Below are 25,676 nucleotides of genomic sequence, written 5' to 3'. Positions count from 1 at the left end.
GGAGGGGGGCAGGGAACATCCCTCCTTCCCTGCCGTGCCCCCCACCCAGCCCGCTGCCTCCTGGCTGCTGCCAGAGACCCTTCTCCTCCTGCCCCAGCCCGCCTCACCCCTGCAGCCTTGCCCACTGCCCATCCTGCCCAACACTCCCTCCCAGGTGGACCTGCCTGCCTGGCAAGGGGAGCCCAGCCCTGGGGCTTTCCCCTTCCAGCTTCACCACAGGCCATATCCCAGAGCCCGCACTGCAGGTCCCCAGGCAGGTGGTCATCCCAAAGCCTTGGGGTCCTTGGGTGGGGGCGCAGGCACTTCTTTAGGTGGGAGTGAGTGGAAAGCAGCAGACGCAGCAGCAGGAGTGCGATGCGGCGACCTGCCTGGCCGCAGCAAGTTGCCGCGAGGGGCAAGAAGGACACGTGCCCCATCCCGGGCACTGCCCCGGCGCAAGCCTGGCTGGGCTGGGCTGTGCCATGCCACCTCCCTGGCACATCAGCAGCTTTTCTCCTCCCAGCTCCTGCTGTCCTTCACCAACTCCCAGCTGGCAGCAGTGCAGGAGAGGGCCATGGCACGGATTGCCAGGCTAGCCGAGTTCATCACCACCTGCCCCCTGCTGCAGGTACGGAGCTCCTGGCCTGGGCAGCCCCTGTGGCCCTGAGCCCCAGCACCTCCCGGGGAAGCTGGGCACCCAGTCAGCAGGAGGTCAGGAGCAGGAGTCTTTGCCCTGCCCCTGTCCTGTCCATGCTCTCTCCCAGGGCAGAGCAGGGCTGCCACGGGCACAGGCAGGAACCTGCGTCTGGCAGCGCTGCCCTGCTCTGGGCTGCTGCCTGGCTGCTCTGGGAGCAGCTGGGGCTCACCTTGTGCCCATGCTGCCTCTCTTCCCCCAGCTCTGCCCCTGCTTTGCACAAGCCACAGTCAGACATCAGTGCTCCAAGACACATCGGTTTGCGATGCTGGGGAAGCTGGTGGGGCACCTCACCCTCTGCTGCACCTGCAAGGACCAGGGGACCCGCCACGAGGCTGCAGAAGCTCTCTATCACCTGCACACCTTCGTCCTGCAGCAGAGAAGTAAGAGAAGCTGTGTCGGGCTGGGTGCCCCGAGGCATGGGCAGCCAGGGGCCGCTCTCCTTGGCAAGAGAAAGCTTGATCCAACCCGCCTGCCCGAAAAGCCATTTCCCCTCACCCCTGCTCACAGTAGCCCTGGACCCTCCCTGGTTTCTGCTCCCCAGACCTGTCTGGGTGCCCTCTTTCTTTGCCAGTGACTTTTCAGCCCGATGCTCTCAGACTGCACCTCCAGCTCTGCACCCTCGCTCTGAGAACCCTGGTTTTGCTCCTCCCCAGGCAGGTGGCCCTGGCTGCATGACACAGGGCAGCTGCAGGAGGCCTGGCAAGTGAAGCAGCCCTGGCAGCTTTCACAAAACGGCTGTGCCAGCGAAATCTTCTTGGTAAGAAGTGCCTTCGGCCCCTGACCAGGGGGGTCGGCATGAGTGAAGGGATACCCAATGCATGGGGATGATGGGAGCTCGTGCTGTTTCTGAGCAGGGGCTAGGCAAAGGCCCCCAGCGAGCTCCAGTTCCCCACGGGACCCTGACCCCCACTGTCGGTCTCCTCCCCAGCGCACCCTGACTCTGCGTCTCACTCTCGCTGCACAGCTGAGATGCTCTGGGTAACACTCTGGGTGACAAATCTTCCCTCCTCTCCTTCATCTCACAGATGTTCACGAAATACCTCCGACCCTCCGACCAGGCAGACATCATCCTCATGGCCATCGAGAGCTTCAGAGACCCAAGCATCTACAGCATCAGTGTGGCTGCCCACATGGTGGACATCCTTGTGGCAGACCCTGCCTTCCAGGCAGGGCAGGTGAGGAGCCCGTGGGTGGCATGGCCGATGCTCCAGCCCAGCGGGGGACCTTTCCTCCCCCGGCTCTGCGCCTGGCCAGCACTGATGCTGTCTCAAGCCGGCATACTGCAACGGGAACGGAAGCACCTCCCAGTGGGAGCTGGGTAAACGGCCACGCTTGCCCTGCTGACATCCCCACTCCCACCCATGTCTGCCCTCCAGGTGCTGAACGTCATGTGGGCCATCTACAGAAGCCTGCCCTCCATCAAGGCGCTGGTAGCCCTCAACAGCTTGGACAGGGCCCTGCTGGTGCTGATGGGCAAACATCCCAGCGAAGTGGTGGCCAGCCTGCTGCAGTGCTCCCCAACGTGCACCCCGTACGGGGCCCACTATTCTTTGGGGCTCCTCTCACACTGGGAGGGGGGCCCCAAGACCCTCCTGAGGGACTTCAGCCCAGCCATCCTCCGGGGTGTCCCCGCTGACAGAGCCCTGGTTTCCCGCAGTGTCGCCATGGCCATGTGGAAGACGATGCTGTCCGAGCCCCAGGCTGCAAAGAAGGTGCTGCAGGAGCTGCTCAGCATGCTGATGAACCAGTCGCTGCGCAAGACCTCCACCTCCCCTAAGGATCACCCGCGCATCCGCTCCCTGGCTGTGAGTTGCTGACCTCCGGGGCTGCTCTCAGCTGTGCGGGGCCGCTGCTCCCCTTCCCTGCCCACCTCAAGCCTTGACCTCCCCAGGGGCGCAGGGACATCTTGGTGTTTGGGTGTCTTCTGCAGGCAGCCAGGACGATAGGCGAGATCCTCCTGCAGCCCACCTGCCTGCAGCAGGTAGAGGCGATTTTCCCCCAGTTTTTCCTGGTGCTGCTTTTCCAAGTGTCGTTCACCACAGAGCTGACGCTGCAGGAGGTGCACATCTTCTGGAAGGAGCACCAACAGGATCTGCTCACTCCCATCAGGTGCTGCATCCCTGCCCTCTCATCCTTGCCAGCCACCTGGAGCCAAGCCAGGGCTCCCAGTGGGAGCTGAGCATTTCTTCTTGAGCAGGTCTGCGGTGCAGTCCATGAGAATGCTGCTCTGCAGCATGGGCTTTGAGAGCCAGGTGCTGGCCATTGAGGCACAGGGTGGCTGGGACACCCTGCTCAGCGCCCAGACCCACCTCATGGGAGTGCGGATTGTGGCCAGGTGAGAGCCCCTTCTCCCTGCTCCTCGGGGACTGGGCACCCCATGCCACCCCCTCCCTTGGGGCTGATGGCAGCAGGGTCCCCGTTGCTCAGAGAAAGTGCTGCAGACTGGTGATGTCCAGACTGGTGCGAACCCCAAAGAGATGTGCCTGCCTGGCTCAGGCCTGACCGTGCCTCCTTCCCCCTGCCAGGGAGATGATGAAGACCCCAAGACCCCTGCGCTCCACCATCTTCTGCCATCTGGCAGAGCTCCTCAGTGTGGAGGACCCCACCTGGGAGATGATCGCCATGGTCTTCCTCGTCGAGGTGAGCCTCGAGGTGGCACTGCTCCAAACTGCCTCCAACGCTCGGCTCGCCCATGCCCACCGCTGGGGGGGGAGCTGGGGCGGTGGGTGGGCTCCGGTTGGTACCATGGAGGAGCAGGCGAGCAACCAGGGCGGCGTGGTGTGGGGCACGGGGGCTCTCCGCAATCCCTGCCGCCTCCGTCCGGGTTTGGTCTTGCCCCAGCCTCCTTGCCCTGAGCTGATGGTTGGAGCCAGCACCACACCAGCTTCCGCTGCACGTGTTTCAGATGCTGGGCTGCACCGACCTCGGTGAAGAGCTGGACCGTGCCCTGGAAATCTTCCCCATGTATCTGCGGAGCCAATGCTTGGGGATGCCCAGCCTGGTGCTCAGGGGCATCCTCAGGCTCACCGAGAGGCCCGACGCGGTGAGTAGGGGACAGCCGGGAGAGCAGCCCAGGCTGGAGCAGTGGGTAATGCGGCAGCTTAGGCTTTTCTGGGCATCGGGAGCTGTGCCGGCTGCAGCCAGCTGTCCTGCCTCCCTGGCCCTCTGCCCCATGGCTGTGCCGTGCAAGGAGAGAGGCAGCAGTGCCAAGGGGACCGGGCTCCCTCTGCCAGCATGTCCGGGCAGGGATGCTGGCAGCAGAGCGACCAGCCTGAGCGTGGGGTCTGCAGAGCCTGAGTGGGGGGTGCTGAGCCCCAGGGTGAAACGCAGTGGCTGTGGTGGGGGCTGCTGGCAGCTTGGGCAGCTTTGCAGGCAGTGCTGGTCGCCCACCAGCCTGCCCAAGGGGTCTGGTGGAGAAGGAGGCAGCCGAGGGCTGGCAAGGAGCCAGCGCTGCCTGTCCTCCCCCTCTGCGCCCTGGTCTTGCCATGGCCATGCCAGTAAGCCCTGTCTGCTGGGACCTTGCCCTCATAACCCACGCTGCCTGCTGAGAAGCCAGCGGGGAGGCCAGTGTTGGCGGAGAGGGTTTTCACCCCTGCGATTGGTCGCTGCTTTACAAAAAGGAGGTGGCATGTCTCACACAGGCAAAGAGAACCCTTGTCCTGCTGCCGCACATCATGGAGCAGCTGCAGGATGCTGACAGCGATGCCAGCGCCCTGGCCCTGTCCGTGCTCAGCAACGTGCTCCAGCTGCTGGAGGGGAAGATGCCCAGCCTCACCGCCCTGGCACTAGCTGGCAAGCTCCAGCCGCTCTTCAACAACGTAAGGCTGGGGGACAGCTCCATGCCCCCTTCACCCGACACCTCCCTTCACGCCTCCCACTGCAGCCCCGTGCTCTGCAGGGGGACGCTTGGCCCCACAGCCCCCAGACCCCATCGCTGCCCTCGGTCACTCCGTGCTGCGTCCCAAGCCCCTGGCATGGACTCACCCCGGCTCGGCCTCCCTGCCGCGGTGGGGACGGTGGTGGCAGGAGGGCAGCAGGTGTGCTGAGCCCCACCAATGCGCACCCTGCCCTGGCAGCATCCCCCAGCCCTCCGCAGGGTCTCCCTCTCCGGACCCCAGCCCCGGGGACCCCAGCCCCCCTGAGCAGACCTTCTGCATGCCGCAGCTCGCTCCCTTTTGGAACGGGGTTGCCTGCCACTGGTTTGGGGACATCCATCTCCATGTCAGCCCCTTGCACGCCATGGGCTTGGGGCTGAGGTCCTCCTCCCCTCCTCCCCCAGGAGTCAGGCACCGTGCGGGAGCTCTCCATCCGTCTCTTCCAAACCACGATGGGGCTCGTGGTGGGTGCCGAAAAGAAGAGGATGAAGAAGGAGGTGTGGGACAGCGTACTGCCGCTGCTCTTTCACCTGCACGACCAGGACAAGAGTGTGGCTAAGGTGGGATCCCAACCTGACCGGTCCTTTGGGCAGGGCACTGGACCCTTCAAATGTGTGTCACCATGAGCTTTAGCTTGCTGAGTGCCTAGGACCAGGCAGGGCCCACCTCCCTGCCCACTGCTGTCTTTTTCCTCCTGCTACCTGGATGGATGGGGAGGTGGGTCCCTTTCCCACCCAGCTCCCTCCACCAGCCCCTGGCATCGGTCCCTGCAGCCTCAGAGACTGGGTTATGGCTCCGCAGCATCCTGGGGCCAAAAGCTTGAAGCCCCAACAGGCTTCCAGCCAGAGAGGGTGGCTGCACTTATCTTCAGCACCCTGGGGTGCTGAACCTGGTGGCAGCATCAGTCCCCCGCTGCTGTGTCTTTCCTGCATGGGCAGGGATAGGCTCTGAGCCCTGCCAAGAGGGGGGACACAGGGTCCTGTGACCCGACTGGCGGTGGTGGCATCTCTCTGCTGCTCACCAGGCCTCCCTTGAAGCCCTCCGCAGCGCTGGCCAGTTCCTGAAGTGGAGGCAGCTGGCGCAGCTGGCCGAGATCGCGCAGGCATGGAGGATGAGCGAGTGCCTGGTAAGCGCAGCCCCAGTGCCCCCGGGATCCGACCTGGACGAACCCTGCCCCATGCCCAGTGCGGGGGACAGAGGGCTGTGCCCCTCTAGCAGCACGGAGCCTCCCGGAGCAGGCTCTGCTCCCTGCTGTCCTCTCCCCTGGGGTCCCAAAGGGGACCCTGCCACCAGGATGGCACCCCAGCATCCCTGGGGAGCCCTCTGCTCCCTCTGAACCCCGATGCCACATGGCAGGAAGCTGGGAATGTGGTGCTGGGGGGAAGGAGGGTAGCCCTGGGTGGGGGGACGGGCCAACTGGGGGGCAGCTCTATGCCAAGCCTGCGCCCTTCTCCTCTCTCCAGCTGGCCAGGAAGAGGAGGAAGGCCAAGGACTACCTGCGCCAGAGCCAGCCTTACCTGCGGAGCCCGCAGGAGCCCCTGCGGCAGGAGGCTGTCAGGTTCATCGGTGAGCCATGAGCTCCGGGGTCCCTTCCTCTCTCAGGGTCCCCGTGTCCCGGGGCAGGACCTGTGGGGCACCCCTTCACCCCCTCTCACCCCTGCCTGCGCAGGTGGGGCTGGAAACAGGCCCATCCGTCCTCTCCCCGATGCTGCACCCCGGGGTCAGCCCTCCCCGGGGAGCTGTGCAGCCAGGCGGGCTGGGTGGCGGGGTCCCCGATGGGCAAGCGGGGTTCCTGACAGGCAGCAGGGTCCCTGACATGCTGTGTCCCCCCAGGGCTCATGGGACGGCAGGCGGATATGCGTGAGGAGATGGCGTACATCAGAGAGGGTGAGTGAGGGCAGCGGGGAGGAGGCAGGACCCCAGCACGGAGCTCCCCCACCCTGGGCGAGGGGGACTCTGCTCCCAGCGGGTCTGTGGGGAGGGGGGCTGTTTCTGGAGGGGGCTATTCCTGACCAGCAGCCTCCAGCCGAGCCACTTGCCCCCTGGCTCCCTCCTGGCCCTGCGAATCACGGGCTGCAACGTGCCCTGCCTGGAGGGGACAGAGGGCTGTCACCTCACCTCTGCTGCTTTGCGCCTGCAGTCCTTCAGGGCGCAAAGAAAGATGCCAGCCCCATGGCCTCCTCCCTGGCGACTCAGACGGACCTCATCCTGCAATGCGGAAGGCTGAAGTCGGGGTTTAACCTACAACAGCTGAGCTTACAGCTGCCGAGGGCGTGGATGAGGTGGCACTCGGCCCCCAGCGAGGACTCTGCTTGGGCAGAGACAAAGCAGCAGCCCCAGCCCTAGGACGCTCTGCAGGCCGGGGTATCTGCTCTTCCAGCGTCTAACAGGAAAGAAGAGCCCTCAGCCCCCGAGGAGCCGGCATCCTCCGGACAGCAGCAGGACAGCCGCTCCTTCCAGCGGTCCAGGGCAAGACCTGCCCACGCGCTCCGTCTTTGCCACAAAGCACCAGCTTCTCTGCTGGGCGGCGAAACAGAGGGGAGGAGAAGCCCAAGCCAGAGCCGAAGCCGAAGCCGAAGCCGAAGTTGAAGCTGAAGCCTTCCCTCCCCCGGGCCACACTGGGGTAAATCACTTTTTCTGCCTCCCACCATCGGAGGAGCCTGCGCTGCCTTGGGCTGACGTGGCCGAGCCCGGGAGCTACAAAGCCACCGATGCTCTGGCTCCAGCGGCGTCCCCAGCAGGAAGGGCAGCGCAAAATGAAGTTTCAGCACAAGAGCAGATTTTAGCTCTTGAGAGCATCGCCGGGACAGGCCCCCCGGCACCCGCCCCAGGCAGAGCCACGGCCGCGGCACAGCCAAGGACGGGTCCCTGGGACCCCCCAAAGGATGTGCGATGGGACCAGAGGCCCTGAGGGGCAGAACAAGCTGATGATGATTTGGGTACGCCATCACCGCCACACCGTCTCGGTGAGTGGGGGGTGCCGGGGCGGCGGCGGCCGTGGGCGGCGGTGAGGGCCGGGCCGGGGAGAGGGAGGGGGGCGAGAGGCACTGCCCCGGCGGGGTCGCTCCGGCGGGTGTTGCCGCGCCTGTCCCCTTCCCGCAGGTCCCGGGCGCCGAGGGGAGGCCGCGGGTGGCGGCGAGGAGGTGTCCAGCGACTCCAAGCCGGAGAGGTAAGGGCTGCGCCGGGGGGGATGGCGGTACCGGTGGGGGTGCCGGTGGCGGTGCTCACGCCTGTCCCCGCAGCCCGTTGTTGGGGCGGCGGCGGAGGAGGAGGTAGAGGAGATGCCGCAGGAGAAGAAGCTGCGCATGGCCAAGCTGTACCTGGAGCAGCTCCGCCAGTACGGTGAGCCCCACCTGGCCCCTGGCGCCAGTGCCCCGGCGGGGCAGAGAGGCAGGCAGCCCCCGGTGCTGAGCCTGGCCCTCATGCCCCGTGTCCACCGCAGAGGAGGAGCGGGCGGCGGCAGAGGAGGAAGAGACGCCCGCAGATCTCATCGGTGACCGGCTGAAGGAGGACGTGGTGAGCAGGGAGCGGGGCGCGTCCCCTTGGTCCCGGTGGCGCCGGCGGGCTCTGTCCCCCTCCCGCGGGGCTGGGGCTGCCTCCGCTGAGCCTCCTGCTTCTTCCCCAGCTCGAGCCGAAGGGCCGGCTGCAGCGCCTCATCGCCAAAGACGTAAGTGCCCAGTGCTGGGGGGCTGCCGGACTGTAAGTGCCGGCTTTGGGGACACTCAGGCATGGCCACAGCTGGTACCCCGACTTGCCATGCCAGCTATGGGACCACAGCCCTTCTCCCGCCCGGCGTGCCGGCTGCTGGCGCCCTGGAGAAGGAAGGGTGCTGTGCTCGGGTGCTCCCAAGCCTGGGGAAGGGACGGGGGCAGCCCAGCTCACATCCCGCTCTCCCTGCAGGTGCAGCCTCTGGATCCAGCCAGCATCCGCATGCTGCGGGCGCACCAGCTGCCCATCACCTGCCTGGTCATCTCTCCGGATGACAGGTTCATCTTTTCTGCTTCCAAGGACGGCTCCCTCATCAAATGCAAGTGTTCCCCTGGGGCCACGACGGGCTGTTCCCCCAGCCTGAACCCTGCGGGGACCCTGCAGCAGCAGGACCGTGGGTGCCTGTGGAGGTGGCTTGGCCCCTGGCCCCTCTGGGGATGTGCACATGCATCGTTTTGGGCTCTGTGGGAGGCTCACTGATGCTTTCCGGAGCGGTGGGAGGCTCCCAGGGGGTGACGGTGGTGCCTTTCCCGTAGGGGAGGTGGAGAGCGGGAAGAGGCTCTGCGTTGTGCCTGGGGGGAAGAAGGGCACTGGGGAGCGGCACATGGGGCACGCGTCGCATGTCCTCTGCATGGCCATCTCATCGGATGGCAAGTACCTGGTACGGGAGAGGGATGCTGGCGCTGCCATGTGGGGCGGAGAGGTGGTGGTGGGGAGTGCATCTCCTCCCGGGGTCCTGGGGAGCCGTATCTCATGCCCAGGTATACTTTGCTGGGTTAAAGCAGCCCCTGCCTCCACCGGAGTCAAGAATGGGTCCCTGGGACCCCCCAAAGCACATGGGGTGGGAGCAGAGGCTGGCACGGGCCGCAGGTCCCCGAGGAGTAGGTCTCGGGTATCCCCTGTGTTCTGCCAGGCTACGGGAGACAGGAACAAGATGATCGTGATCTGGGATGCAGCCAGCTGCAAGCGCCTGCACATCTTCACCGGGCACCGCAATGCCGTCTCGGTGAGTCAGGGGCATCAGCTGTGACGCCTGTGGGGCCAGGCAGCGCCATCCTCCCTGGTGCCCCTCACCGCTGCCCCCCCAGACGGACATCTGTCTGTCCATCCGCAGGGCCTGTCCTTCCGGAAAGACACGTACCAGCTGTACAGCGCCTCCCGTGACCGCTGCGTCAAGGTCTGGAACGTGGCGGAGAATGCATACATGGAGACCCTGTAAGACGTGGGAGGGGACACCCCGCTGACCCCCCTCGCCGGGGGCAGGCGCTGTGGCGGAGGGCCGTGCCCGCCGCAGCTCTTTGCCACCTCTCCCTCCAGTTTCGGGCACCAGGACGTCATCACAGGGCTGGACAGCCTGAGCCGGGACTGCTGTGTGACGGCGGGGGGACGGGACGGCACCGTGCGGCTCTGGAAGATCCCCGAGGAGTCACAGCTTGTGTTTTACGGGCACCAGTAGGTCTGGGGCAGGAGAGGGGCCTGCGGGCAGGCGGGTCCAGCTGGGGCAGCGGTGTGAGGGTGCCAAGTGTCACCAGGAGCCTGCTGGCGCTCTGGGGACACTGACGCCCTGGTGAGCCCTTGCTTCCTAAATGGAATCCCAAAGCACGCTCGGAACTGCTGGTAGTTGCCTGTTCTCTCCGTAGGGGCTCCATCGACTGTATCCAGCTGATCAACGAGGAGCACATGGTGTCGGGCGCTGATGACGGGTGAGCGCGGGGCTGGCTGGTGCCCGGGGTGGGCAGGCGGTGCCCCCCGCAGCCCCCTCACCCCTCCCCGCCCTGGCAGGTCCGTAGCCCTGTGGGGGCTGACGAAGAAGAAGCCACTGGCGCTGGCCCGACAGGCGCACAGCATGCAGGACTCCCAGGGCCTGCAGCAGCCGTACTGGATCTCCGCAGTGGCCGCTCTGCGCAACAGTGACCTCCTGGCTACAGGTGTGTGGCAGCCGCTTTGGAGCAGGGGTTTGGGGGGGCTGTCCTGCTCCCTTCCCTGGGTCAGGATGCATAGCAGGAGTCTCCTCTCTCTGCCCCAGGCTCCCACAGTGCCAGCGTGAAGCTCTGGAAGTGTGGTGAGGGATTTCGGAAGCTGGAGCCCCTCTGCGACATCCCCTTGGTACGGATGGGGAGGTTGGGGATGCTGGAGCTGGGCTGGGGGCGTCTCTTGGTGGGGGCTCCCCTCCCTGGGCGGCAGGAGGAGACTGCGGGAGCCCCTCACCCTGCCCTGTCCCCTCCAGGTGGGTTTTGTCAACAGCCTCAAGTTCTCCGCAGGCGGCGACTTCCTGGTGGCCGGCCTTGGACAGGAGCACCGGTACCGTCCCCACTCCCTGCCACTGCCCAGGGGCAGCCCCCTCTCCGCTGCGGCCCGGCCGAGGGTGACCCCCATCTCTCTCATCTATAGGCTCGGCCGGTGGTGGAGAGTCAAAGAAGCCAAAAACAGCATCTGCATCATCCCCCTGAAGCGGAGGGCTGCAGCCCCCAGCCCCGAAGCCCCCGACAGCTCCTAGCCCCCTGGCCCCGGAGCCGCCGGAGCTGCGTCCCACGTCCTTCATGTGACCACCCTCCTGGGGCCGGCAGGGCACGAGTGGGGGGTGTCGCGTGGCCCCCCCACCCCTGCTGGCCCCCATATCGTGCTGTGGCTCTGCCCTCTGCGAGGGTCTGCCCCCTTCCCTCAGGTTCGGATGGACAGGAGCTGTGGCAGAGTCCATTTAAAAAACAAAAACAAACAAAACCAAGACCACTTTATTTACATAAATTAAAAAAAAAAAAAAATCACGCTCTTGCTCACGGAAAAAATCTACTCTTAAAAACTTGGTTGGGCTCAAATACCTGGGTCCTGTTACTTGCCCTCAGCCCCCGCCGGACCCCCCGGGCTCTGCAGGGGCCGGGGGGGCAGCGGGCATTGAGCCCCGCTCCTCTGCCCTGTCTCCCACGAAGGGGTGAGAAGCACTATGCACAGCGAGCGGGGGGACGGAGGGGGCTTGGGCCCAGCCTGGCAGCGCTCGGCGGCTTTCCCGGGGCCGAAAACGAGGAGGAAAAGGTGAAAATGTGCAAAGGGCCTGGGGGGGGGTGTCTCTGCTGGCCCAGGGAGGGGGGACGTGGGACACGGCTTGGCACAAGGGGGACATGAAAGGCCCCACACCAGGAAATCGGGGTGGGCGATAGGGCGAGGGCAGTGGGTGCTGGGGCAGGGCTCGGCGTGGCTCGGCGCAAGCGGGGCGTGACTTGGTGTGGCTCAGCAAGAGGGAGTCGGGTTGTGCACGGCGGCTTGGGGCAAGGGGCTTGCACCACAGCTGGTGCAGGGGTGGGGAACGTGTACCACAGTGCAGTTCAAGGGCCGGGGTCTGTGCACTGCGGCTCAGTGCAAGGGACGGGGGGCACGTTCACCGTGGCTCGGGGCAGGGAATGGAGGGGATGATGTGCACCTCAGCTCAGTGCAAGGGACGGGGACGTGGACGGACCGTGGCTTGGTGCAAGGGACAGGGGGACACGTACCAGGGCTCAGCGCAGGGGATGGGGGAATGTGCAGAACGGCTCAGTGCAGGTGACGCAGGGGATGTGCACCACGGCTCAGTGCAAGAGACGGGGGGACACGCACCATGGCTCGGTGCAGGTGACAACAGGGTCGTGCACCACGGCTCAGTGCAAAGGACTGGGGATGTTCACCATGGCTGGGTGCAGGGACAGGGGGTAGTGCACCAGGGCTCAGGGCAGGGGACAAGGGATGTGTAACGTGGCTCAGTGCAAAGGAAGGGTGACAACGTACCATGACCCAGCGCGTGGGACGTGTAGCTCGTGCTGGGGCGGGGGCCGAGCCTCCCGGCTGCCTCTGGCCCCTGAGCGGGCGGTGCCGCGGGCGCTGCTCTCCCTGGGGAGGGAGCCGGGGTGCAGTGCAGCCGCAGGCAGGAGCAGCAGCACCACGACCTGGCCTCCCCGTCCTTCACAAGGACGACGTCATGGAGTCCACCACCTCACGGCCGTTGCGCACTGTGGGCACGTACTGCGAGGCCGAGCCTGGCCAGGAAGGCAGCAGTCAGGGGCAGGCTGGGGTCCGGCAGCAGCACCCCCCCCAGGACTCGTTACCCCCTCAGCCACACTTCACCCGGTAACGAACGCCCCAATGCAGAGGTGACCATCACCAGGTCCATGGCCGAAGACCCTTGCCCAGGCCCACGCATCTCCTAGCCACAAACCCTGCGGGGCCCAAGTCACCAGGACCGCTCCGATCAAGCCCTTTTAGAGTTTTCGGGGCATTTCCGTGTCTTGAAGGCATAGACCGTGCAGAGGACCATCAAGAGGACATTGTAGGTGAGCGAAACGAGCATGTTGGAATCGCAGTTGTTGCACTTGAGGGTGACGATGTACCTCTTGTCAGGCTCCGTCTCCTTGCCTGTGCCAGGGGTCTCCACCAGCAGCCAGATGATGACGATGATCAGCTGGCAAGAGATAAGGGCCATGCAGATGACCACCTGTGACGTGGGGCTTATGAACCGGGGGCGCTGGACCCCCTCCTTCACCCCGCTGAAGATCCTGGCGATGCGATTTGTCTTGGTCAAGAGGGCCGAATAGCAGACGGCGAAGGACGTGCCCAGCCCCAGACGCCGGAGCGTGCACACCTCGGTGGAAGGCTTTGCGATGAAGATGAAGGTCATGCTGTAGCACGTGAGGACCCCGGTCAGGAGAATGTAGCAGAGCTCCCGGCCTGAGGCCTTCACGATGGGGGTGTCATCATTGTTCTTCACGAAGACTCCAGAAACAAAGAGGGTGGAGATAAAACCCAGGCAAGAGATAGTGACGGGACCAATGGCCCAGGCGTCTTTCCAGCGGATACACTCTTGGGGCAACTCGTAGCAGCCATTCAGGGTCTCATTGGGCCAGTAACCGAGACCGCAGTCCATGCAGGTGAACTCATCCAGCAAGTACTCGTAGGGCTGGCAGGGGATGCAGATCCAGCAGCATATGTCTCCGGGCTGCATGCTCTTTCTCTCATTCTTCTTGCAGGGGTCGCTGCACTGGGACACGGGGATGGAGGTCTCAGCCCAGGGGATGAGGCTGCTGTTGAGGATGAGCCCCTCAGCCCAGTAGCCCACCTTCTGATACCGATACCGCCCGTCCATGTGGTGATAGCTGAAGATGTTGTAGCGCCCGATGCCATCACCGTAGCGGTCAAATCGAACGACACTCTTGGTGCCTGCTGGCCTGAACGGAGCTGGAGGGAGAAGAAAGGGAGATGGTGACTGCCATGGGGCAGGAGAGTGCTCGCTCCCGGCGTGGAGGCAGGGCCCCTTCAAAGGGTCACATCCCACCATGGTCACAGGCAAATGTCCAACCTGTTCCCTGCCTTCACTCTCATAATTGCTGCCTATGCACACATTAGGAGCAGGAAAGCAATGGTTGAGAACTATCATCTCCCCACATGCCTAAATGCTCGGCAGCCCCAGCCAGCTCTGCAGGGACAGAGCGGGATTTTTCAGCCTCCATGGCTCTCAGTGACACCTGGGTAGCTGGGCTCAGCCCAAGTCACAGAGCACAGCCACACTTCTAATTCATCCCCAACTATGTAGGTCCCTGATCAAGGTTCTCCCTCCACTTTAATCCCTGAAATGTGAATAAATCATGGCGCTTCCAAGTGAGGTCTCCAAGGCCTGACGTTCCCGGAGGGGCCCCTGTGGGGCCGGTCCCACCCAGCTCTAGCAGGATGGAGTTGGTCACCAGCTTCTCCACACTGGGGACAGAAGGCCTAGATTGCCTCCCAAGGGTGATGGTGAGCTGTTGGCATCTTGGGACAACCACAGCCCATAGCACACGGGTCCCCAGGTGTGGGCAGGATGGAGGAACCGGAGGGCTTTGGGTCAAATACGGGTCTCCTTCCTCCTCCCCGTCCCTCCACCCATCCCTTTCCAGTTAGGCAGCCAACCCTTGTCTCCATCTCTGGACTCACCATCAAAATTAACACTGAGCATAAAGTCCTTGTAGAACCTCTTGCCATTGACGGCTTTCACGGCGTCGCAGAGCTTGGTGGCGTTGGGGCACAGCGCCTGGTGCATGTTGTGGAGAGAGCGGGCCATGGCATAGACCGCATTGACCACAAACGTGATCTTGGACTCTGGCTCAAACTTGCCTGTCTTGAGGGAGTACCGGCTACAGTCCTGCGTGTGGAAGCTGCACTTGAACTTCTGCTCCCAAAAGTCCCGAAAGCAGGGATTTCGGCTGTTATTGTAGGGGTTGAGGTTACGGAAGTAGGCAGCAAACTCCTTAATGGGGTAGGCTGCCAGCTCGATGGTGATTGCTCCCTCCGCCACTGCTTCACTGCCAGCCACCACGCTCTCCAGGGCTCCCCACCCATCACTGGCCACCCACATGAAGGACACGTTGGCTCTCTGGGCAGCTGCCAGCAGCTCCCGGACGGGGGGGAGCGAGGAGCCCCCCAAGCACGGCCACCTCTGCCCCACCGCCCCGGCAGGGCAGCCCCAGGGGGCGCAGGGTCCTTCTCACCCCTTGCCTCCCTCCCTTCCTTCCGCAGGATGGCGGGGAGACCCCCCGACCACCCTAGGCGGGCCTGGGAGGAGGAGGACAGAGCTACCTGAACAGCAGCACCCAGCTGATCACTGCCCCCACCCCATGGCTGCACCTCCCAAACACACAGCACCCACCCCATCACTGACCCCATCACGGACCCCAAAACTGAGCCATCACTGACCCCATCACTGATCCCAAAACTGAGCCATCATTGATCCCATCACTGACCTCATAACTGAGCCATCAATGACCCCATCATTGACTCCAAAACTGACCCATCACTGACCCCAAAGCTGACCCATTGGGCCCATCACTGACCCCATCGACCCCATCACTGACCCCAAAACTGAGCCATCACTGACCCATCACGAACCGCAAAATTGACCCATCTTTGATCCCATCACTGATCCCATCATTGACCCCAAAACTGACCCATCACTGACTTACCACTGACCCCACCATTGACCCCAGCACTGACCCATCACCGCACCCCTCTCCCCTTCCCCTTTTCCCCTTCCCTCTCCCCCCGGCCCCGTCCCGCCCGTACCGACCTCGGGGCACCGCCGCCCCTCAGCGCCCGGGGCCGGGACCCCGCTTGCCCTCGTACGGCCGGGCTGGGGCCGTGGGCCCCGGCGAGGGGAGCGGGGGGGGGTTCTGCCCTCCCCCCGCCCCCCCGTCGCGGCCAACCGGGGGCTGGTGGAACCCTGCCACGCACCATGGCAACCGTAACCGGGGGACCGCGACATCCCCAGCAGTTGCGGGAGGGCGTCGGGCTTGCCTGTGTGCCCGCGGCTTTGGGGAGAGAGGAGCGACCCCCGCGGGCCTCGTCCTGGGCCTCGTGTGGAAGAAGGAAAAGCCTCGGTGTGCCTGAGGGGCTGGGGGCTGCGCCCCCGCTCAGCCCGGCCGCAGGTGGGGGTGGCAGCAGGCCCCGGGAGCGAGGGGACGGGGACAGAGGGGTCCCTGCCACAAGGGGGATGCCTCCGGCAGAGATGAACGCCAGCCCCACAGCAGGAGGAGGAGGAGGAGGAAGAGGGAGTCAGTCCCGTCCCCCTGGGGCAAGGAGGGCTCCTGCGGAGGGGGGGAACGGGGGCACTTCGGGGGTGCCCCCCTGGGGGGGGTGACGTTGGGGCCCTTTGTGACACCCTGTGTCACCCAGCCCTGCCCCTACAGTGTCGGTGTTGGGTCAGGGTGGGAGCAAGGAGCCCCCCCAAGCACGGCCACCTCTGCGCCACTGCCCCGGCAGGGCAGCCCCAGGGGGCGCAGGGTCCTTCTCACCCCTTGCCTCCCTCCCTTCCTTCCGCAGGATGGCGGGGAGACCCCCCGACCACCCTAGGCGGGCCTGGGAGGAGGAGGACAGAGCTGCCCCAGCTCCCAGCTCCAGGCCAAAGCCCAGTGAGATGTGTAAGCTTGAGCCGCTGCAGGCAGGTGAGTGTGTGGGCGCTGCAGGCAGGGGGCTGCCCACCCTGCTCTGCCCTGTCCCAGGCTCCCATCCCCCAGGCGGGCTGGCATCGGGGCTCCCACGGCACAGTGGCCAGGGAGCCAGCCCTCTCATGGCATCCCGGGACAGGGACTCTCCCTGCCCCGCAGTGCCAGCGTGTCCCTCACCTGGGCACGCCAGGGCCCCCTCCCCGTGCGGCCCTCCAGCATCGCACCTTTGCCCCTGGGGCACACAGGGGACACCAGCATCCCAGCCTTGAGCCAGGGCTGGTGACATCACCGGGAGCTGGGCAGAGGGCTTGAGTGTTCCCCCCTGCCTGCCCCCCAGCCCTGCCTGCTCTCTCTCTGCCAGATTCATGCCACTCTGCCTTGGCTCTGCCCAGGGAGGAAGCGTATACCCTGGGCATCATCCGAGCCTTCCTCCGGAGCAGACCAAAGGTAACCTTGGCCAGTTCTACGAGGCGGCGCCCCTGTCTCCTGGCCGATCTTTCTGACCCCATCCCGTGCTCACAAGGTGCTGGGGGCTGTGCTGGCCACCCCGCAGCTCTCTCTCTCCCCCCTGACACTGTCTGTCCATCTGTCCCCTCCCCGGCTGGCAGCAAGAGGACCAGAAGCTGCAGTTTCTGGCCTCCGTCCACACCATCTGCAGCACTACCAGAGTGGACTCCACCATGTGGGACATGCTTTACTTCTGCCAGCTGGAGGTGGCGGAGACCATTGAGGTGAGGGGACAGCCAGCTAGGCTGAGGCAGGGGCAGCGTGCAGTGGCATGGCCCTGGGGGCAGGAGAGGGCTCGGCCAGGCAGCGGGGTGTGGATGAGCACTGCTCCGGGTCTCCGTCCTTGTAGATGCTCCAACGCCACCTGGGTGGCCCGGCTGGAGCCCAGGCTTGGACCCGATGACATTTGCAGGTCTCTCGGCCAGCCTGTGGCTCTGTAATGGGCACAGCCCTTCCCACCACAGGGCTTGGGACCGCTGGGTGCTGGGTGGGGAGGGGGTGCCAAGATGGGGGCACCTGGGCTCTGCCAGCCCCGCAGGCTCTTGCTGGCCAAGGGAGACTGCCCATCCCGATCCGTCCCACCCTGCTGTGCTCCACAGGTGCTGCTGCAAGAGGAGCCCGCTGACCACCTGGACACTGCGGTGCGGCAGCAAGCCATGCTGGCCATCAGCTCCATGAGGTAGCTGCCCCAGCCCCCAGCTTGGCCTTCCCGGTGCTGGGCAATCCCAGGTCGGGGGCTTCCCCAGCCCTGGGTCCACGAGGGAGGCAGACAGCAGGGCAGGGGGTGCCACAGGGTTTTCCCCCCAAAGGCAAGTGTCAGCGTCATGGGGGGGTTGAGATGTCCCCTGCAGTGTGGGGATCAGCCCAGGTCTCCAACCCCGGGGTCTGCTTCCTCCTTGCTGGATCTGAAGAGCAATTCTCTGTCCCCACAGCCAAGCGGGGCTGCTTCTGCAGGAGAAGAGCAGCAGCCTCCTCCAAATCTGCTTCTGCAGCATCTTCCACCTGCCTCCGCAGGACAGCCAGGGACCCACGGCTTTCCTCTACTCCCAGGTACGCCACAGGGTGAAACACAGGGACCTCCCCCACCCCGAGGCCCCTTCCTGGGCACCGCAGGGCCACAGACATCCCCCCCCCACCCCGAGGCTTCCAGGGCTGCCCCCAAGACTCTGTCCGCCTCACAGACCCTGGCTGCGATGGACAGCATGCTGCAGGCACTGGTACGCAGCGCCGGCCCTCTCGGCATCCTGGAGCTGCAGAAGATCTTGCAGGTCGGGCCTTGGCACAGGGTCGCCACGGGCAGTGACCCCCGGGTTGAGCAGTGCCCCCTGCCCAGTGCCTGGTGCAAGGAGGGGGGCAGGGAACATCCCTCCTTCCCTGCCGTGCCCCCCACCCAGCCCGCTGCCTCCTGGCTGCTGCCAGAGACCCTTCTCCTCCTGCCCCAGCCCGCCTCACCCCTGCAGCCTTGCCCACTGCCCATCCTGCCCAACACTCCCTCCCAGATGGACCTGCCTGCCTGGCAAGGGGAGCCCAGCCCTGGGGCTTTCCCCTTCCAGCTTCACCACAGGCCATATCCCAGAGCCCGCACTGCAGGTCCCCAGGCAGGTGGTCATCCCAAAGCCTTGGGGTCCTCAGGTGGGGGGCGCAGGCACTTTTTTAGGTGGGAGTGAGTGGAAAGCAGCAGACGCAGCAGCAGGAGTGTGATGCGGCGACCTGCCTGGCCGCAGCAAGTTGCCGCGAGGGGCAAGAAGGACACGTGCCCCATCCCAGGCACTGCCCCGGCGCAAGCCTGGCTGGGCTGGGCTGTGCCATGCCACCTCCCTGGCACATCAGCAGCTTTTCTCCTCCCAGCTCCTGCTGTCCTTCACCAACTCCCAGCTGGCAGCAGTGCAGGAGAGGGCCATGGCACGGATTGCCAGGCTAGCCAAGTTCATCACCACCTGCCCCCTGCTGCAGGTACGGAGCTCCTGGCCTGGGCAGCCCCTGTGGCCCTGAGCCCCAGCACCTCCCGGGGAAGCTGGGCACCCAGTCAGCAGGAGGTCAGGAGCAGGAGTCTTTGCCCTGCCCCTGTCCTGTCCATGCTCTCTCCCAGGGCAGAGCAGGGCTGCCACGGGCACAGGCAGGAACCTGCGTCTGGCAGCGCTGCCCTGCTCTGGGCTGCTGCCTGGCTGCTCTGGGAGCAGCTGGGGCTCACCTTGTGCCCATGCTGCCTCTCTTCCCCCAGCTCTGCCCCTGCTTTGCACAAGCCACAGTCAGACATCAGTGCTCCAAGACACATCGGTTTGCGATGCTGGGGAAGCTGGTGGGGCACCTCACCCTCTGCTGCACCTGCAAGGACCAGGGGACCCGCCACGAGGCTGCAGAAGCTCTCTATCACCTGCACACCTTCGTCCTGCAGCAGAGAAGTAAGAGAAGCTGTGTCGGGCTGGGTGCCCCGAGGCATGGGCAGCCAGGGGCCACTCTCCTTAGCAAGAGAAAGCTTGATCCAACCCGCCTGCCCGAAAAGCCATTTCCCCTCACCCCTGCTCACAGTAGCCCTGGACCCTCCCTGGTTTCTGCTCCCCAGACCTGTCTGGGTGCCCTCTTTCTTTGCCAGTGACTTTTCAGCCCGATGCTCTCAGACTGCACCTCCAGCTCTGCACCCTCGCTCTGAGAACCCTGGTTTTGCTCCTCCCCAGGCAGGTGGCCCTGGCTGCATGACACAGGGCAGCTGCAGGAGGCCTGGCAAGTGAAGCAGCCCTGGCAGCTTTCACAAAACGGCTGTGCCAGCGAAATCTTCTTGGTAAGAAGTGCCTTCGGCCCCTGGCCAGGGGGGTCGCCATGAGTGAAGGGATACCCAATGCATGGGGATGATGGGAGCTCGTGCTGTTTCTGAGCAGGGGCTAGGCAAAGGCCCCCAGCGAGCTCCAGTTCCCCACGGGACCCTGACCCCCACTGTCGGTCTCCTCCCCAGCGCACCCTGACTCTGCGTCTCACTCTCACTCCACAGCTGAGATGCTCTGGGTGACGCTCCGGGTGACAAATCTTCCCTCCTCTCCTTCATCTCACAGATGTTCACGAAATACCTCCGACCCTCCGACCAGGCAGACATCATCCTCATGGCCATCGAGAGCTTCAGAGACCCAAGCATCTACAGCATCAGTGTGGCTGCCCACATGGTGGACATCCTTGTGGCAGACCCTGCCTTCCAGGCAGGGCAGGTGAGGAGCCCGTGGGTGGCATGGCCGATGCTCCAGCCCAGCGGGGGACCTTTCCTCCCCCGGCTCTGCGCCTGGCCAGCACTGATGCTGTCTCAAGCCGGCGTACTGCAACGGGAACGGAAGCACCTCCCAGTGGGAGCTGGGTAAACGGCCACGCTTGCCCTGCTGACATCCCCACTCCCACCCATGTCTGCCCTCCAGGTGCTGAACGTCATGTGGGCCATCTACAGAAGCCTGCCCTCCATCAAGGCGCTGGTAGCCCTCAACAGCTTGGACAGGGCCCTGCTGGTGCTGATGGGCAAACATCCCAGCGAAGTGGTGGCCAGCCTGCTGCAGTGCTCCCCAACGTGCACCCCGTACGGGGCCCACTATTCTTTGGGGCTCCTCTCACACTGGGAGGGGGGCCCCAAGACCCTCCTGAGGGACTTCAGCCCAGCCATCCTCCGGGGTGTCCCCGCTGACAGAGCCCTGGTTTCCCGCAGTGTCGCCATGGCCATGTGGAAGACGATGCTGTCCGAGCCCCAGGCTGCAAAGAAGGTGCTGCAGGAGCTGCTCAGCATGCTGATGAACCAGTCACTGCGCAAGACCTCCACCTCCCCTAAGGATCACCCGCGCATCCGCTCCCTGGCTGTGAGTTGCTGACCTCCGGGGCTGCTCTCAGCTGTGCGGGGCCGCTGCTCCCCTTCCCTGCCCACCCCAAGCCTTGACCTCCCCAGGGGCGCAGGGACATCTTGGTGTTTGGGTGTCTTCTGCAGGCAGCCAGGACGATAGGCGAGATCCTCCTGCAGCCCACCTGCCTGCAGCAGGTAGAGGCGATTTTCCCCCAGTTTTTCCTGGTGCTGCTTTTCCAAGTGTCGTTCACCACAGAGCTGACGCTGCAGGAGGTGCACATCTTCTGGAAGGAGCACCAACAGGATCTGCTCACTCCCATCAGGTGCTGCATCCCTGCCCTCTCATCCTTGCCAGCCACCTGGAGCCAAGCCAGGGCTCCCAGTGGGAGCTGAGCATTTCTTCTTGAGCAGGTCTGCGGTGCAGTCCATGAGAATGCTGCTCTGCAGCATGGGCTTTGAGAGCCAGGTGCTGGCCATTGAGGCGCAGGGTGGCTGGGACACCCTGCTCAGCGCCCAGACCCACCTCATGGGAGTGCGGATTGTGGCCAGGTGAGAGCCCCTTCTCCCTGCTCCTCGGGGACTGGGCACCCCATGCCACCCCCTCCCTTGGGGCTGATGGCAGCAGGGTCCCCGTTGCTCAGAGAAAGTGCTGCAGACTGGTGATGTCCAGACTGGTGCGAACCCCAAAGAGATGTGCCTGCCTGTCTCAGGCCTGACCGTGCCTCCTTCCCCCTGCCAGGGAGATGATGAAGACCCCAAGACCCCTGCGCTCCACCATCTTCTGCCATCTGGCAGAGCTCCTCAGTGTGGAGGACCCCACCTGGGAGATGATCGCCATGGTCTTCCTCGTCGAGGTGAGCCTCGAGGTGGCACTGCTCCAAACTGCCTCCAACGCTCGGCTCGCCCATGCCCACCGCTGGGGGGGGAGCTGGGGCGGTGGGTGGGCTCCGGTTGGTACCATGGAGGAGCAGGCGAGCAACCAGGGCGGTGTGGTGTGGGGCACGGGGGCTCTCCGCAATCCCCGCCGCCTCCGTCCGGGTTTGGTCTTGCCCCAGCCTCCTTGCCCTGAGCTGATGGTTGGAGCCAGCACCACACCAGCTTCCGCTGCACGTGTTTCAGATGCTGGGCTGCACCGACCTCGGTGAAGAGCTGGACCGTGCCCTGGAAATCTTCCCCATGTATCTGCGGAGCCAATGCTTGGGGATGCCCAGCCTGGTGCTCAGGGGCATCCTCAGGCTCACCGAGAGGCCCGACGCGGTGAGTAGGGGACAGCCGGGAGAGCAGCCCAGGCTGGAGCAGTGGGTAGTGCGGCGGCTTAGGCTTTTCTGGGCATCGGGAGCTGTGCCGGCTGCAGCCAGCTGTCCTGCCTCCCTGGCCCTCTGCCCCACGGCTGTGCCGTGCAAGGAGAGAGGCAGCAGTGCCAAGGGGACCGGGCTCCCTCTGCCAGCATGTCCGGGCAGGGATGCTGGCAGCAGAGCGACCAGCCTGAGCGTGGGGTCTGCAGAGCCTGAGCGGGGGGTGCTGAGCCCCAGGGTGAAACGCAGTGGCTGTGGTGGGGGCTGCTGGCAGCTTGGGCAGCTTTGCAGGCAGTGCTGGTCGCCCACCAGCCTGCCCAAGGGGTCTGGTGGAGAAGGAGGCAGCCGAGGGCTGGCAAGGAGCCAGCGCTGCCTGTCCTCCCCCTCTGCGCCCTGGACTTGCCATGGCCATGCCGGTAAGCCCTGTCTGCTGGGACCTTGCCCTCATAACCCACGCTGCCTGCTGAGAAGCCAGCGGGGAGGCCAGTGTTGGCGGAGAGGGTTTTCACCCCTGCGATTGGTCGCTGCTTTACAAAAAGGAGGTGGCGTGTCTCACACAGGCAAAGAGAACCCTTGTCCTGCTGCCACACATCATGGAGCAGCTGCAGGATGCTGACAGCGATGCCAGCGCCCTGGCCCTGTCCGTGCTCAGCAACATGATCCAGCTGCTGGAGGGGAAGGTGCCCAGCCTCACCGCCCTGGCACTAGCTGGCAAGCTCCAGCCACTCTTCAACAACGTAAGGCTGGGGGACAGCTCCATGCCCCCTTCACCCGACACCTCCATTCACGCCTCCCGCTGCAGCCCCGTGCTCTGCAGGGGGACGCTTGGCCCCACAGCCCCCAGACCCCATCGCTGCCCTCGGTGGCTCCGTGCTGCGTCCCAAGCCCCCGGCATGGACTCACCCTAGCTCGGCCTCCCTTCCACGGTGGGGACGGTGGTGGCAGGAGGGCAGCAGGTGTGCTGAGCCCCACCAATGCGCACCCTGCCCTGGCAGCATCCCCCAGCCCTCCGCAGGGTCTCCCTCTCCGGACCCCAGCCCCGGGGACCCCAGCCCCCCTGAGCAGACCTTCTGCATGCCGCAGCTCGCTCCCTTTTGGAACGGGGTTGCCTGCCACTGGTTTGGGGACATCCATCTCCGTGTCAGCCCCTTGCACGCCATGGGCTTGGGGCTGAGGTCCTCCTCCCCTCCTCCCCCAGGAGTCAGGCACCGTGCGGGAGCTCTCCATCCGTCTCTTCCAAACCACGATGGGGCTCGTGGTGGGTGCCGAAAAGAAGAGGATGAAGAAGGAGGTGTGGGACAGCGTACTGCCGCTGCTCTTTCACCTGCACGACCAGGACAAGAGTGTGGCTAAGGTGGGATCCCAACCTGACCGGTCCTTTGGGCAGGGCAATGCTGACACTGGACCCTTCAAATGTGTGTCACCATGAGGTTTAACTTGCCCCTGGCGTCGGTCCCTGCAGCCTCAGAGACTGGGTTATGGCTCCGCAGCATCCTGGGGCCAAAAGCTTGAAGCCCCAACAGGCTTCCAGCCAGAGAGGGTGGCTGCACTTATCTTCAGCACCCTGGGGTGCTGACCCTGGTGGCAGCATCAGTCCCCCGCTGCTGTGTCTTCCCTGCACGGGCAGGGACAGGCTCCGAGCCCTGCCAAGAGGGGGGACACAGGGTCCTGTGACCCGAGTGGTGGTGGTGGCATCTCTCTGCTGCTCACCAGGCCTCCCTTGAAGCCCTCCGCAGCGCTGGCCAGTTCCTGAAGTGGAGGCAGCTGGCGCAGCTGGCCGAGATCGCGCAGGCATGGAGGATGAGCGAGTGCCTGGTAAGCGCAGCCCCAGTGCCCCCGGGATCCGACCTGGACGAACCCTGCCCCATGCCCAGTGCGGGGGACAGAGGGCTGTGCCCCTCTAGCAGCACGGAGCCTCCCGGAGCAGGCTCTGCTCCCTGCTGTCCTCTCCCCTGGGGTCCCAAAGGGGACCCTGCCACCAGGATGGCACCCCAGCATCCCTGGGGAGCCCTCTGCTCCCTCTGAACCCCGATGCCACATGGCAGGAAGCTGGGAATGTCGTGCTGGGGGGAAGGAGGGTAGCCCTGGGTGGGGGGACGGGCCAACTGGGGGGCAGCTCTGTGCCAAGCCTGCGCCCTTCTCCTCTCTCCAGCTGGCCAGGAAGAGGAGGAAGGCCAAGGACTACCTGCGCCAGAGCCAGCCTTACCTGCGGAGCCCGCAGGAGCCCCTGCGGCAGGAGGCTGTCAGGTTCATCGGTGAGCCATGAGCTCCGGGGTCCCTTCCTCTCTCAGGGTCCCAGGGTCCTGGGACAGGACCTGTGGGGCACCCCTTCACCCCCTCTCACCCCTGCCTGCGCAGGTGGGGCTGGAAACAGGCCCATCCGTCCTCTCCCCGATGCTGCACCCCGGGGTCAGCCCTCCCCAGGGAGCTGTGCAGCCAGGCGGGCTGGGTGGTGGGGTCCCCGATGGGCAAGCGGGGTTCCTGACAGGCAGCAGGGTCCCCGACACGCTGCGTCCCCCCAGGGCTCATGGGACGGCAGGCGGATATGCGTGAGGAGATGGCGTACATCAGAGAGGGTGAGTGAGGGCAGCAGGGAGGAGGCAGGACCCCAGCACGGAGCTCCCCCACCCTGGGCGAGGGGGGCTCTGCTCCCAGCGGGTCTGTGGGGAGGGGGCTGTTTCTGGAGGGGGCTATTCCTGACCAGCAGCCTCCAGCCGAGCCACTTGCCCCCTGGCTCCCTCCTGGCCCTGCGAATCACGGGCTGCAACGTGCCCTGCCTGGAGGGGACAGAGGGCTGTCACCTCACCTCTGCTGCTTTGCGCCTGCAGTCCTTCAGGGCGCAAAGAAAGATGCCAGCCCCATGGTCTCCTCCCTGGCGATTCAGATGGACCTCATCCTGCAATGCGGAAGGCTGAAGTCGGGGTTTAACCTACAACAGCTGAGCTTACAGCTGCCGAGGGCGTGGATGAGGTGGCACTCGGCCCCCAGCGAGGACTCTGCTTGGGCAGAGACGAAGCAGCAGCCCCAGCCCTAGGATGCTCTGCAGGCCGTGGTATCTCCTCTTCCCAACATCTAACAGGAAAGAAGAGCCCTCAGCCCCCGAGGAGCCGGCGTCCTCCGGAGAGCAGCAGGACAGCCGCTCCTTCCAGCGGTCCAGGGCAAGACCTGCCCACGCGCTTCGTCTTTGCCACAAAGCACCAGCTTCTCTGCTGGGCGGTGAAACAGAGGGGAGGAGAAGCCCAAGCCAGAGCCGAAGCCAAAGCTGAAGTTGAAGCTGAAGCCTTCCCTCCCCCGGGCCACGCTGGGGTAAATCACTTTTTCTGCCTCCCACCATCGGAGGAGCCTGCGCTGCCTTGGGCTGACGTGGCCGAGCCCGGGAGCTACAAAGCCACCGATGCTCTGGCTCCAGCGGCGTCCCCAGCAGGAAGGGCAGCGCAAAATGAAGTTTCAGCACAAGAGCAGATTTTAGCTCTTGAGAGCATCGCCGGGACAGGCCCCCCGGCACCCGCCCCGGGCAGAGCCACGGCCCTGGCACAGCCAAGGACGGGTCCCTGGGACCCCCCAAAGGACGTGCGATGGGACCAGAGGCCCTGAGGGGCAGAACAAGCTGATGATGATTTGGGTACGCCATCACCGCCACACCGTCTCGGTGAGTGGGGGGTGCCGGGGCAGCGGCGGCCACGGGTGGCGGTGAGGGCCGGGCCGGGGTGAGGGAGGGGGGCGAGAGGCACTGCCCCGGCGGGGTCGCTCCGGCGGGTGTTGCCGCGCCTGTCCCCTTCCCGCAGGTCCCGGGCGCTGAGGGGAGGCCGCGGGCGGCGGCCGGCCGGCCCGTCGACGAGGAGGTGTCCAGCGACTCTGAGCCGGAGAGGT

At 65.1% G+C, this 25,676-nt stretch overlaps 1 protein-coding gene and 2 pseudogenes across 3 annotated transcripts in view; 2 read left to right on the top strand and 1 right to left on the bottom strand.

Moving 5' to 3' along the window:
* Positions 1 to 12,434, top strand: part of LOC309594854 (U3 small nucleolar RNA-interacting protein 2-like) — a 32,621-nt pseudogene extending 20,187 nt beyond the window's left edge. Inside the window, exons 11-24 of the transcript in view lie at positions 7,808 to 7,893; positions 7,994 to 8,067; positions 8,177 to 8,218; positions 8,452 to 8,584; positions 8,796 to 8,920; positions 9,173 to 9,265; positions 9,374 to 9,474; positions 9,577 to 9,711; positions 9,900 to 9,962; positions 10,042 to 10,187; positions 10,286 to 10,365; positions 10,487 to 10,560; positions 10,651 to 10,833; positions 12,341 to 12,434. The product of the transcript in view is annotated as a U3 small nucleolar RNA-interacting protein 2-like (transcript). The remainder of the gene's footprint in view (positions 1 to 7,807; positions 7,894 to 7,993; positions 8,068 to 8,176; positions 8,219 to 8,451; positions 8,585 to 8,795; positions 8,921 to 9,172; positions 9,266 to 9,373; positions 9,475 to 9,576; positions 9,712 to 9,899; positions 9,963 to 10,041; positions 10,188 to 10,285; positions 10,366 to 10,486; positions 10,561 to 10,650; positions 10,834 to 12,340) is intronic.
* Positions 12,342 to 15,230, bottom strand: LOC309594853 (metabotropic glutamate receptor 2-like; the record flags this gene model as incomplete). The annotated part of the gene is made up of 3 exons (XM_082321257.1): positions 12,342 to 13,458; positions 14,191 to 14,647; positions 15,216 to 15,230. 3 exons carry the CDS (start codon positions 15,228 to 15,230, stop codon positions 12,476 to 12,478), a joined length of 1,455 nt encoding a protein of 484 aa, XP_082177383.1. The 3' UTR covers positions 12,342 to 12,475.
* Positions 15,231 to 16,876: 1,646 nt separating this feature from the next.
* Positions 16,877 to 25,676, top strand: part of LOC309594852 (U3 small nucleolar RNA-interacting protein 2-like) — a 59,376-nt pseudogene continuing 50,576 nt past the window's right edge. Inside the window, exons 1-7 of the transcript in view lie at positions 16,877 to 16,927; positions 18,579 to 18,656; positions 19,751 to 19,900; positions 20,102 to 20,198; positions 21,307 to 21,365; positions 21,631 to 21,768; positions 25,592 to 25,674. The product of the transcript in view is annotated as a U3 small nucleolar RNA-interacting protein 2-like (transcript). The remainder of the gene's footprint in view (positions 16,928 to 18,578; positions 18,657 to 19,750; positions 19,901 to 20,101; positions 20,199 to 21,306; positions 21,366 to 21,630; positions 21,769 to 25,591; positions 25,675 to 25,676) is intronic.

This window comes from Platalea leucorodia (assembly GCF_965183815.1).
Source record: "Platalea leucorodia genome assembly, chromosome: 9".
In the NCBI taxonomy this organism is placed as follows: Eukaryota; Metazoa; Chordata; class Aves; order Pelecaniformes; family Threskiornithidae; genus Platalea; species Platalea leucorodia.
This window is presented reverse-complemented; position numbering and strand designations above follow the sequence as displayed.